The 13233-nt window shown below is 52.0% G+C and overlaps 1 protein-coding gene across 3 annotated transcripts in view; it reads left to right on the top strand.

Annotated features, from left to right (window-relative positions):
• LOC123791369 (protein C19orf12 homolog) overlaps positions 1 to 7711 on the top strand; it is a 67603-nt gene extending 59892 nt beyond the window's left edge. For 2 of the 3 annotated variants that reach the window (XM_045796116.2, XM_045796115.2), the window contains exons 3-5: positions 2061 to 2221; positions 5763 to 5999; positions 6525 to 7711. In XM_045796116.2, coding sequence (XP_045652072.1) covers positions 2065 to 2221; positions 5763 to 5998 — 393 coding nt within the window. In that variant the 5' untranslated portion in view covers positions 2061 to 2064 and the 3' untranslated portion in view covers position 5999; positions 6525 to 7711. Of the gene's footprint in view, positions 1 to 2046; positions 2222 to 5762; positions 6000 to 6524 lie in introns of those variants that run through there. The other variant, XM_087870655.1, reaches the window with a different exon arrangement.
• The last annotated feature ends 5522 nt before the right edge of the window (positions 7712 to 13233 follow it).

Here is a 13233-nt window from a genome sequence, read left to right as displayed (position 1 = left end):
TGCTATTTTACTATTGTAACCTTTGTGGACAAGTCTTGACCTTCACATGGGCTCTCTTCCAGGATGGAGGGGGCGGCGTGGACTCTGTCTACAAGGGGCTGCTGGTAGTGAGCAAAGGTGTGGGAAGCTCGGAGGTTTGTAGGCAGGTCCAGGACACATGGGGCAAAAGCGGGGGCAGGCACCCTTGATTCCTTCTCCGTCCCTTGAGCACCCCTGCAGGGCCTGTCCCTCCATCGCCTCTACACCCCACTTGGTCAAAGAGACACATTGGGGGAGGCTTGTTTGCACTTCCTGAACTCAAGCACTAAGCAGCAGATGTCCGATGTCTGGGTCATGCACTTGTAGAATCTTGCTGTCCGAGGTGGGGTTAGAGACCAGCTGGAGCTTGTCCCCACGCAGAATCTCAGCCCACGCACGCGGGCTGCATTTCCCAAGGTCATCAGTGATTCTGTGCCCTTGTGGAGAACCACGGATCTCAGAACACGGCAGGGGTCAGAGCACAGGACACGCCTTACCTCTACTGGGACGGCGGAGAGGTCCTGAACCCTGACTGTGGTGATCCAGCAGACCCACAGACTCGTTCTGGGGCTCAGAAGTCTCTCCCAGGACTGGGAGGATGATTGTACATAGAGGCTGGTTCTGGATTTTTCATGGGTCAAAAAAAGATGTAACCAAGAGTTACTGAGCAACAGGGTCTGCCCCAAGCTTTGTCAAGTTCCTTTAGGGACTGCTTGCATGAAAAGCGGAGTGATGGAAGGAAGTGCCCTTCGAGCCTTGGGTCCAGCCGAGGCCAGAAGGAGAAGCATCAGCTCGTGGCCACTTTGATTTTACTTCCGGGGCCTGTGAGGTGGCCCGTCCGTGTTGTGGGTCTCCATGCCCACTGACCCTGGGGCAGAGTCCACCCTGCCCCAGCCCTGCCTGCCTCCCAGTTTCCCACCAGTGCAGCAAACAGTATTGTGACCTCAGAGAATTGTTCTAAGGTCATTCGTCCAAAGGTCCATCTGTCTGTCTATTGGAACAGATGCAAAGCCCTGGAATTCTGTGGTTTAGTTTATTCTCTGGTTGTCCCATCTTACTGGTCCTCCTTAGGGTCAGCCTGCTCCCGCCTTTACCATCCCCCATGCAGAACTGGATGGGCTTTAGGAGTGGCTGCTGATGGAAAAGCCAGTGGTTGTCTCACCAACAGAATATTCATTTAGAGCCAATATGTCTGCGGGCCGCAGTGTTTCACACTCACACCAGGTACTTGCATCCATTCTGCCCAGATCTTCCCAGAATCCAGCTGGTAGGTGGGTTGTCTCATTTTACAGGTGAGGACTCTGACGCTCTGCTCAGGGTCACAGGCGGGCAGGGGTGGGCACAAGGCCAGTGTGGTCATGGAGTCACTACTTGCCCCCTTTTGGCTTGGCATGAGCTCCGTTCCCTGTCCCACGACAGGGAAGTGGAGGCTGGGACGTCCTGCTCTCCGCCAGGCTCTGTGCCCTGGGGAGGCCTGAGGCAGCAGGAAGGGCGCAGACTCAAGAGAGGGCTCGCTTGTCTCACTAGTGATGACCCGCGGGAGCCTGGGGCCGGGCCTGCTCCGTAACCCGGCACAAATCAGAAGAGAAGCAGAGGGCAAGGAAGACCTTTCCTCCCTTCTGTGGATTGTGTTGCTTATGAACTACATGCTTCCCGGCTTCGTCCATGACAAGGACCCAACCACAGGGCTGGTGCCATCTGTCCCTCGTACGGCAGAGCTCCCGTTCTCTACATGAGGACTATTCCTCTGAACACCAGCCAGAGTAACATTTGGGTGCAGATACTCTGACACGCATTAAAACTCTCCCTTTAGGGGCGCCTGGGTGGCACAGCGGTTAAGCGTCTGCCTTCGGCTCAGGGCGTGATCCCAGCGTTATGGGATCGAGCCCCACATCAGGCTCCTCTGCTGGGAGCCTGCCTTCTTCCTCTCCCACTCCCCCTGCTTGTGTTCCCTCTCTCGCTGGCTTTCTCTCTCTCTGTCGAATAAATAAATAAAATCTTTAAAAAAAAAAAAACTCTCCCTTTGAAATGCTTCCTTTGAGGTTCATGATGAAGCCCATCTCGGTGGATGACGTCATGAAGCTGCTCGTTTCCATCGCTGAGGAGAGCAAAATGAAAGTGGACATTGGGAAGGGCGCGACGATCGCAGGGTCTGGGGCCTTCATCGGTGGACTGGTCGGAGGACCCCCTGGACTAGCTGCGGGTAAGCGCAAGCTCGCGGGGACAGTCAGCTCGGGGGTGTTGTAACAAAGGCCTTTGAAACCACAGACCTCACAGAAGTCTCCGTCCTGTGGGAGATGTTGGTTGAGTTGAGGTTGCTTCAGTGACATGATTTGTGTCCCTAATTCCTTCTACTGAAAACACAGGCTTCTGAGCGTGAAGGTCTCCGAATAGCAGGGCTTTCCAGCAAATGGCATCCATGTCGTGCAGACCTGGAGGGCACCTCTCCCCTCAGCAATGTGTCCGGGCATCTGAAGATGAAAGGGTGTCCTGGGTCCCTTGGATGGTCTCCTTCCCCATCACCATGACAGGTCACTGCAGAAGGGAACCCGGGAGGAAGCTGGGTTTGCTGAGCACCCCCTAGGAGCAGACGCTGTCTGGCCATTTTACATGAGCTCATTCAGAGCAACTCCCTATTCTGAAAGCAAACAGTCTCAGGCAGAAAAAGCACAAAGATCCTAGAGGGGTCATCCCTGCCCCCTGCTTTTGCCCCCTACTTCTACTTGACAGCCAGTTTCCAGCAATGAATGGAGGTTTGGCCCACTTTCCTATCATTCTTGGAGCCTGGAAGGGTTGCTTCCTCTGGCTTTGGAGCAGGAAGCATTCCCGTGTGGTCTGACCCGTGGGTCAGGGCTGCTGTGTGGGCCGCACTTGAGGAGGGGCTGGATTAGTTCTCCCGGGAGGTGCCTCAGATGGACCCTGCAACACAGGGAGCTTTGCTGCATGGTCGGACGCACTGGGCTCAGAGCATCACTGGACGCCACTCTGTGCGGAAGCCTGTGCCGGCGACGGGGGAGAGCTCCCAGTCCGGCCTGCAGTCCTCCCACGACACAGGCTGGAGAGGTGACGGCCTGTCTGCCCAGGTTGGCTTCTGTTTCCGGCTCCCGGCATGGCTTCCTGCTCTGCTCTGTGTTTCTGTGGCAGGACTGGCACACAGGGACATTCCATGACGCTGAGGTCACACTGGGGAGTAAGTCAGCATGTGGGGGGCCCCAGACCGTCCACCTGTCCGTGTCCCTTAGCAGCCTGTGAATTAGTGAGTCCTGACTTCAGCTTCTCAACATCGAAGCAGCAGCCATTGAGGGAGGAGACAAGGCCATTGCCTCCTTCCTCAGTGACAGTCTACATCTTTGTCCCCCCCCCCCATCTAAGGTGCTCAGGGGAGGGCTTGATGGGATCCTTTATCATATAGCTGTTCCCAGATGCCATTGTGGGAGCATGTATTTTGTCTGGGTTGTGTCAGCGCTGGTAGAGAACACGATGTCTGCCAGGAGAAGCGGGGGACTCGCTACTTGCAGCTGCTAGTCGTGGGCGGGAACATTATTTTACCCAGAAAACCAAGGAATTTTCTCTTCTCCAAAGAGTGAGTAATTTGCTGGTCGATATTCCTGGCGACTTTTTGCATTAAGTGCTGCTCTAAATCAAATCTTGCTGTTCTCCTAACGGTTTAGTGCAGATGAGGGCAACTCTGGGCTCTAAGCGCTTCGCGGGTGTCATGGGGAAAAGTTCAGTAAAACTTGTAAATGACTGGTTTTCCCTCCCCGAATCCTCCCTGCTTTTGGAGCAGAGGGGAAGGGTGGCCAGGGGCGGCGTTCAGCCTCCAGGGCCCGATGCTGGCCTGGGCTCAGCCCTAGGGGAGCTGTGTGCTCAGATGCCTCCACACTCGGCTTCTGGAGAGGGTGCAAGCTTTACTGTCTGTCGGTGGGGTCCAGCCCACACCCGGGTTCTCTCTGGCCGGGCTCTGTTCTCTCAGATAAACCTTTTATTCTGGAATAGTAGTAGAATTACAGACAAGCTGGCGAGACCGTGCAGAGAACTCCCGTGTATCCCTCACCGCTTCTGTTCCTCTGACGTTACCATCTTGTGTTACCAGGTGCCCTTGTAAAAGTAAGAAACCAACACTGATGCATCACTACTAAGAGGTCTCCAGGCTTTATTTGTACTTTGCCAGTTTTTGCATTACTGATGTGTTCCTGTCCCAGAATCCAGCTCAAGCTATCACAGTGCATTTAATCCTCATGCCTGCTTCGTCTCCCCGGGTCTGTGACAGTTGCTCAGACTTTGCTTGCTTTCATGGCCTGGGTAGTTTTGAGGAGTAACTGGGCAGGTATTTGTAGAATGCTTCTCTGTTTGGGTCTCCCTGAGGGCTCTCTCGTGCTTAGCCCGGGGTTAGGGACCTTTGGAAAGCTTACTGAGGACACAGGTGGATGCGTGTCTCATAGCACCATTCCAGGGACATGTGACATCCATAGGCCTCCCTGGCGATGTCCACCTTGATCACCTGGTTAAGGGGGTCTGTGCCAGCTTTCCCCACTGTGATGTTAGGGTCCCACTTTCCACGCTCTGCTCTTTCGGAGAGAGTCACTAAATCCAGCCAGGCTGCATCTATTCATATCTGATCATCGGTATTTAAAGCTCGAACTTTTTAGGGATGCCCGTGTGGCTCAGTCATTTAAGCATCTGCCTTCAACTCAGGTTGTGATCCCAAGGTCCTGGGATCGAGCCCCGCATTGGGTGCCCTGGTTGGCGGGGAGCCTGCTTCTCTCTCTCCCCTGCTTGTGCTCTTTGTCTCTCTCTCTCTAGCTCTCTCTCTCAAATAAATAAAAATCTTTCAAAATTTTCGTTTTAAAAATCATGGGACATTTTTCAGGATACAGATCTGGCATTCCGTGTGGTAGCAATGGACAGGCGAGGGGTAGCCACTGCCCCTTAGACAGGGACCCAGCTCTCCGTCACCCACGGGCTCACTCAGCCCTCTTCCCTCCTCTCAACCTCCTGCCTGCCCCCTGAAAGCCTTTGAGTTTGAGACCCCTGCCCAGGGCACCTTCCTGTAGCCGACCTGGACCCCCCTGGTCACATAGAACTTTCCATTGACATAAGGGCTTCAAGTCCCAATATCATGCACCTTACATTTGATCATAAATTTACCTTTAATAATAATGGTTATGCCTTTTTGCGGTCACAGGAAGAGAAGTAGTTGAGGAAGTTGTATTTGGTAGTTACCATCATACAGCTCTAGAGGGCTGGCATGAGAAACCGTTGCTTCAGAGTCAAGGTCTCCTCCTCTGTCCCCAGGGTCCTTTAGCGAAACGATTTCACTGGAAATTTCCGAAGTTCAGGGGCAAAAAGCATATTATGGAGACAACTCAGCCTCACCACTGAGATGATTCCCGTTGAAAACGCACTTGCGTCTCTGCTCTCTGCTCTACGAGGAGAGCGTGTGGGAAGCAGGAAACCCGCAGGCCCTGGAGAAGATTTCCGTTAGCACAGCTGTGCGGCGGGAGAGGCTTCGCGCTGTATCTGTGAGTGCAGAGCTCAGGGAAGGCATGTTGGGGTGTCAATATCTGAGCCAAATGAACTGAAGACCCCATAAACCCTTGCCCCCCCGCAAGGTGGGGTGGAGCGGGCACGAAGCCGAGCCCGGTCCAGCCCACGCGGGAATGTGCCCACTCGTCACGGCGGTGGACGTGCTCCCAGCAAGAGCACTAATCAAACCAACTAACTGAACCTTCCTTGTTTTCTAGGGGGGGCTGTCGGGGGTCTGTTAGGTGCATCAACGACCAATGGACAGCCTAAGCCGATTCCTCAGATGGTAACAGAGCTGCCGCCTGATAAGAAGCTAAAGCTGTATAATGAAGCCACCGCCATCCTCGGGGACCTGAAGTGGAAGGACGCTGTGGAGCTGACCAAGCTGGTCATGGACAATGAGAGCCTGAAGGAGCAGCTGCTGGCCCTGCTGGAAAAGTTCCTCGAAGGCTAAGGTTCAGTACATTGACTGCGAAGGTTCTCCTGGGAAGCGAGGGTCTCATTTAGAGGATTCTGCTGACCCACAGGGTGGTGGGCTGTTTAGACGGTTCTCCCAACTCATAGAAGGTGATTGGGGAGTTGGGGGAAGCCTCACCCATTCATTGCTCATGTGTTGAGCCCAACTGTTCCAGACCGAGGGGACACAGGGTCCTAGTTCAGAGGCCCTGCAGTGATGTCCCCTGAAGTCCCTCCCCTCGCCTGCCTGCCTTTATTCCTGGGAAAAACCCCAACCCAACTCCTGACCTGTTTGGTCAGACGGAGCAGGCCTTGCTAAGTGAAGCCACCCTGGACCAACTGGGTCCTGGGGTGACTGTGATGGGCACTGGGCAAGAGAGGGCAGGAGAGACCTGGAGTCCTGTCTCCCCGAGGAGGTGAAAGAACTTTCCTGGTTTTCCTCTCAGGCTTTCCTCTTGGCTTCTGTGGTTTTACTATTCTTATCTGGGTCTCCTTTGCAAAAATTTTATTTTATTTTTCAATAGGTAATACCTGCCTGGTACTTAGAAGACTTAGAAGACTTCAGATGGTAGAAATGGAAAAGCAAGGCTTCCTGCAGCATGGACTCCTGCCCCAGGCCCTTCCTCGGAGACAGCCAGTCTACCGATTTCTTGTGCATTCCTTAACTCGGTTTTTATATAGTCATTGAAAACAATTCATTTCCTTTTATTTGTCAGTGTCTATTGATGAAAGCTTAGAACAATCCAGAAAAGAATAACAAAACCACTACAAATTTTACCACCCAAGAAATCACTCTTTACACATTTGGTAAGTTTTTTGTAAAAGTTTTAATGCTATGTCTGCAAATTTCCAACATATTTACATTCTTCATGTTTAGGCCTCTTTGAACGCTTTTACCAATTAACATTAAATAACATTTGTGATTTAATTTAAAATTCCTTGTAAACATGTGTCATGGCTGTATACTATGCCATGCTACTTAGCCCTTTCCCTGCTGTGGTTTTCAATGCTGCAGTGAACAGTTTTGTGCTAACATTCTTTTCGTATTTTAGACTCTCATAGACTTTTGGATAGACTCCTCAAAGTGAAATGCTGGGTTAAGAAGTAGGCAGTATTTTTCAAGGTTCTTATATTCAGTCAGAATTCATTCTAGACAGTGATGTCGATAACTCACTCTCCCTGCCACGGGGCTTGGGGTACACATCTCACTGCACCCTCACCAAGAAATAGGATGATAGTGTCTTAAGCCTTTGTGGATTTGATGGGTGATTACCGACATCTTGGTTTGATTAGATTTCTTTGCTAATGGGGGTGACAGGCCAAGGTCACTTGCTGATCACCATCTTCCCAGGTGGTGTTGAAAGCCACCCAGGCCCCCGGGGCTGATTCCCAGCAGAGGGGGAGGGGCCCTGGCCTGAGCAGAGGGCTGGCTGTGGGCTGGCCCCCTGTGGCTGGCAGGACGGTGGCTGGCTGGGCGGTGGCCGCGGGGTGGCCAGGAAACAGCAGGGGGCTGCCAGCAGGGCAAGGAGGCAGCTGAGGAGGAAGCCTTGGTGGGGGGACCTGGTAATTATAGAAAGAAACCATCTGTTCTGGGCCGGTTATTAACCTGCTTTGGGTGTTGATGCGACAGCGACGAGCAAAGATGTTTCCAGGCAGATGGTGTATTTTCAGCTGGAATGAACTTTCTTATTTTTCTGTTTTTTGAGATGTCTGGCTTGGAAGTAAGCATGACTGGGGTGTGTTGCAATGCGGGGGGCTGTCAGGACTGGGGCTCCAGGCTTAGAAGGAAGTATCCTCTCCCCATTCGTTACTGAGAGGTGCCATCTGCTGGGCAAGTAGGGGCATCCTCCCCCTTTCCCTCCCTGCCTTCCTGGCTCACCTGCCAGCCCAGGACGTGGCTCCACCAAGAGGCCCTTTTATGAGTTCCCCTGGGGAGGGGACCTGGGGTCTTCCTGGGGTCTTAATAAGCCATGAACAGAACATCAGCCACGTCTCCTGCCACCTTTTTTGCAGATACACCAGAATGTGTCTCACCCTGAACAATCAACATATGGCCATTAGGAAGTGCCAGGATTCGTCTACACCACACAGGGAAGGGGGACTGACTGATGCATTTTCAGTTGTTGGAGGAGGTAAATGGCTTTATTAGCCGGTGGAGGCTCCCTGGACAATTGTGGTCACTGTGGGTCAGGAGGTGAAGCTGGGGTCCGGCCAGCTGACTCGCAGCCTCAGGGCGGCTGTGGGTACCCCAAATGCTGACAAGTAGAGGGACCAGAAAAGCGTTTCTCTGAACTTTTCAGATGGTGGCTGTTTCTTTAATTTGTGTGAGTTTTAAGGGAAGGACGTTCCTCATTCTCATCTACAATTAAGCAAATTCCAGGTTAATGTCCAGGCAGTATCTGTTACGTAACAATTACTTGGCAAAAATGAATACAAATGCTGGAACCCATAAGTGGCAGGGCCTGAGGAAGAAGACACCGCGCACACATGCAGACGGATGCTCACACACACGGAGCACGCGCACCCGCACGCACGTGCACACATACGCGTACGGAGCACACACACGGAGCTCGCGCACGCGCACAGGGAGCAGTGGAGAACGTACATGGTGATGCCGTCCGCCAGGAGGGTGATTTGAAGAAAAAAGTCACAGGAACCATAACTTTGTATATACTTTGCAGGCAACACATTTCTCTGCAGGAAAACAGTGCCATAAAATCATTCCAATGGGAAGAAGGTAAGGATACTCACAGCACGGCTGTTCACGGCAGCAGGAGAGAACGGAGCCGGCCTGGTGTGAGCAGCGGGGACAGAGTGACACCGCCTTTGTGCCGATGTCATAGCCAATCTAATAAGTAGTACACGGGTAGGTATACGAAATTCGGTAGACTGCACCACACACATTATTCACCTCACAGCAATTTCACACGTACGTGCACGTGACGGGGGAATAAAGAGAAAGACCGATTGTAGCAGGTGCTGGGGACCCTACTGCTTCCAGGGCAATGAGATCAAGGCTCGGAGGAGGCAGCGCAGGCAGCCGAGAATCTCCAGGTGCGGGCATCTTGTGCCTGGGGATTCCAGGGCTGAAAAATGGGCATTATTTACGTGTCCCTACACCAAACAAGACCCAGCCTGGTCCCCAGCTCCCAGGGGCTGCCTCCCCAGGACTGTTCAAGCCGCCTGGACTGGGCTCCAGGCTGTGTCCTCATGGGCTGTGTCCTCACGAGCCTACCTCAGGGGCCCTAACTCCCCTGGGACACGGCCCCGCTGTAACACGCACCTGTGAGGCTCATCCCCAGATGGAGGCACAGGTGCCCACGGACCGCGGCAGGAGGGCCTGCCATGCTGGGGGCTGCTTTGGATGTGGGGTCCTCTCTCTAGCGTCTCTCCAACAGAATCTCATACAAGCCACAGACGTCAGCCACATGAACAATTTTAGATTTTCTAGTAACCACATTTTTAAAAAGTAAGAAGAAACAGATGAAATTCATTTAATAATATAATTTAACCCGATATCCCAAAATATTATCTCTCAACATGTAATTGATATAAATGATTATTGAGGTATTTTCCTTTTTATAAATATTAGGTCATTGAAACCTGGTGCTTATGTTTTTACACATGCAGCACATCTCCATTCTCACCAGCCACGTGTCAAGCCACGTGTGGCCAGTGGCAATTGTAGCAGACCTCACAATTCTGTAAGATACATGATAGAAAATGTAAAGATGAAAGATTTTTCTTTTCTATGTGGGTTGCCAGTGATGTGGACATCTCCCCGTAAGGGCCGGGAACCTCTTTCTGTCCCTTCTCTGTTCTGAAATTCAGCATCTGGGCTTCTTGGAAGTCAAGAGCCGCTTGGATGGTGTTGGTGGACTGAATTCTGTGTGCCCCAAATTCATATGCTGAAGCCCTAAGTCCCTGTGTGATGGCATTTAGAGGTGGGGCCTTTGGGAGGTGATGAGGGTAAATGAGGCCGTGCTGGGGGCCCCCAAGAAGGGATTAGTGCCCTTATGAGAAGAGACACCAGAGATCTCACTCACTACCTCTCTGCTTTGTGAGGACATAGTGGGAGAACAGCTGCCTGCAAGCAAGAGCTCCCATCAGAACCCAACCTTGCTGGCACCTCTTCTGGGGCTTCCAGCCTCCAGACTGTAAGCTATCAATGTCCATTGTTAAGTTAAGCACAAGTCCATTGTCAGGTTAAGTACCCAGTCCTTGGTACTTTGTCTTGGCTGCACAAGCCACTGAGACAGTGGGGGCACTGGGAGAGTCCAGGACTTACTAGTGACTCCCTCCCCACCCTCTCTAATTAGATTCAGGGGCAATGGCATTGTCTCCCTGTCCTGAGAGGACAGGCTGGCCTCTGCATGGCTGAAGACCTCCCCCCTGGATGACTGTGACCATCCTCAGGAGAGGGCGGCTTGCTGCAGCCACTAGGAACAAGCCTTGTCCTTCTGCCCCAGCGCAGGGAGCCCTCCGAGGACTCGGATCCCTCCACTCTCTCCCTCTGCACCTGTTTCAGGTCATCATCCTAAGCTCAGAGGGGGCTGCAATGTAGCCGGCAAATACCCTGCATCTTCCCAGCCCACGTCCTCTCCGGCTCACCGCTTCTGCCAGCTCCCAACCCTCGTCCTCCGGTTCTCTGCAGTGCTGACTTGGTGCCTGTGTCACTGCGGAAAGCAGAGAAAGTTCACTGCTGACATCTGTGCCCATCTCTCCTCCTGGTACTACACACTGACCTTGACCTTGACCTTGACTTGAGCCAGCGCCTCCACTCGGGACCCCTCTCCTTGTGGAGGCCAGTGCTCCAGTCATTCTCCTCCTTCCCTTTCATCACCATTCCCAGCTCTCTGCAGGGTGTGCCCAGCAGCACGCACACCTGTGTTATTTCTCACAGAGTAAAAAATAAGAAAAATTTCAACAGGTTATCAGGACAATTACACGGGGAGTAATTATCTTTTCAACAGATGGTTCTGGGACAGGAGTATAACCACGTGGAAAAAAGTGAAGTTGGACAACCCCCTGTCTTATACCATATAAAAAATTAACTCAAAATAGATCATTTCATAGATGGAAACACGGGAATAACTCTTTATGATGCGATAGTGGTTTCGTAGATATGACACAAAACACAAATGACAAAAAAATAGATAAATGGGATTTCATCAAATGAAAAACTTCTGTTCTTCACCATCCACAAAGTGAAAAAAATACAGGATGGGAGAAAATTACAAATCAGGTATCTGATAAGGGACTAGTATCTAGAATATATAAAGATCTCTCACACTCAACAATAAAGAGACAAACAACCCAGTTCAAAAATGGGCGAAGGATTTGCATAGACATTTCTCCAAAATGATATTCAGATGGCCAGTAAGCACACGAGAAGGTGCTCAACATCATTAGTCATCCAAAGCACAGTGAGATGCTGCTTTTTTTCCTACTCTGATGGCGAAATATAAAAGGCAATGACAAGCGTTGATGAGGCTGGGAAGAAATCAGAAACTTTATACGTTGCTGGTGGGACGTAAAATGGTGCAGCCACTTTGCAAGACAGTTTGGCAGCTCCTCAGAATATTAAGCATAGAGTTACCATATAAAGAAGCAATTCGTGTCCTAGGTACGCACCCCAGAGAACTGACAACACGTCCACAAAAACCCTGTATTGAGTGTCCATTAACACCTCTTTTTGTAACAGCCCAAAAATTGTTACCAACCTAGATGTCCATCACGACGTGGTCTATACATTGTATAAAACATGCAAGGGGATATTATTCAGCAATAAAAAGGAATTATATTCGGATACACGCTACAACATGAACCAACTTGGAAAGATGCTAAGTGGACGGAGCCAGTCACAAGAGAGCACATGGTAAAGGATTGCACTTGTGTGAAATGTCAGAACAGGCAAATCCGTAGAGACTGAAGGGACATGGGTGGTGGTCAGGGACTGGGGGAGGGGAGAACAGGCAGTGAGCTCTCACGGGTGTGGGGTTTCTGTCTGGGGTGGTGAAAAGCCCCTGCAGTTAGGTAGTGGGATGGTGCACAGTGTTGCGAATACACTAGCGATGGCCGAATGGCAAACTTTAAAGGGTGGGTGGATTTTATGGGATGTGAATTTCATCCCAATAAAGCTGTTTCAAAAGCAACTTTTCCATCTCTAGCCCTCGCTCCATGTCTCTCTTGCCCTTTGCAGTGACATTCCTTGGCTGATTCCCCAGGGTGACTCCCGTTCTCTGGGTGCTTTCCAGCAGCCCCTGCTCCCACCGTCCCACTACATGGTCTCTGATCACGGTGGCCTCCTTGTAGACGACCACCGCACCTGACGTCTGCGTTCTGGAACACAGGCTGGTTCTCGGTCTTCCTGCCACCCGACCACCCCCTGGGCGGTCTCTGGCAGGCTGCCCCCTTATGCTAACCGCGGGCCCTCCTCCGCCTGGCCATCTGCTCTTTCTTCTCCACCCCTGCTGCTCCCACATTCCGTCTCTCTCGTCCCTCAGCCCAGACTTCCCTCCTGGCTCCAGTCCCTCCCGGACCACTGCCCGCTCGGTCTCCAACTTCACACTCAGAAACTGAGCTCCTGGTACCCACACTCCCCACTCAAAACCACAACCAACAACCAACCACCACAACAAACCGGGCCCCGCTTCATCTCCCCTGCCTCTAGGTCATCTCCGGCCCTGTCCCCCGCCCTCTCTGCCAGCCACACAGGCTCCTCCCAGCTCTGTCACCAGGCTGGGGGCATCCCCACCCCAGGGCATTTGCACTTGTTGCTTCCTCTGCCTTGGATGTTCTTCTTCCAAATATCTGCCTCATTTCCTGCAGGGCTTGACTCAGCTTCACCTTTTCAGGGACGCCTGGCCACTCGATCTGCGATTGCAGCCGCCCAGCCCTTACCATCCCCATCTCTGCCTTGTTGGCGTGTGTGTGAGCATCCGTCTGCATGTGTGCGCGGTGTCTTCTTCCTCAGGCCCTGCCACTTATAGGTTCCAGCATTTGTATTTATTTTTGCCAAGTAATTGTCACGTAACAGATCCTGCCTGGACATTAACCTGGCATTTGCTTAATTGTAGATGAGAATGAGAACGTCTTTCCCTTAAAACTCACACAAATTAAAGAAAGCCACCATCTGAAAAGTTCAGAGAAATGCTTTTCTGCTCCCTCTACTTGTCAGCATTTGGGGTACCCACAGCCGCCCCGAGGCTGCGAGTCAGCTGGCCGGACCCC

This window comes from Ursus americanus, chromosome 21 (assembly GCF_024610735.1).
Source record: "Ursus americanus isolate L20-20 chromosome 21, mUrsAme1.1.p, whole genome shotgun sequence".
NCBI classification, from domain to species: domain Eukaryota; kingdom Metazoa; phylum Chordata; class Mammalia; order Carnivora; family Ursidae; genus Ursus; species Ursus americanus.
This window is presented reverse-complemented; position numbering and strand designations above follow the sequence as displayed.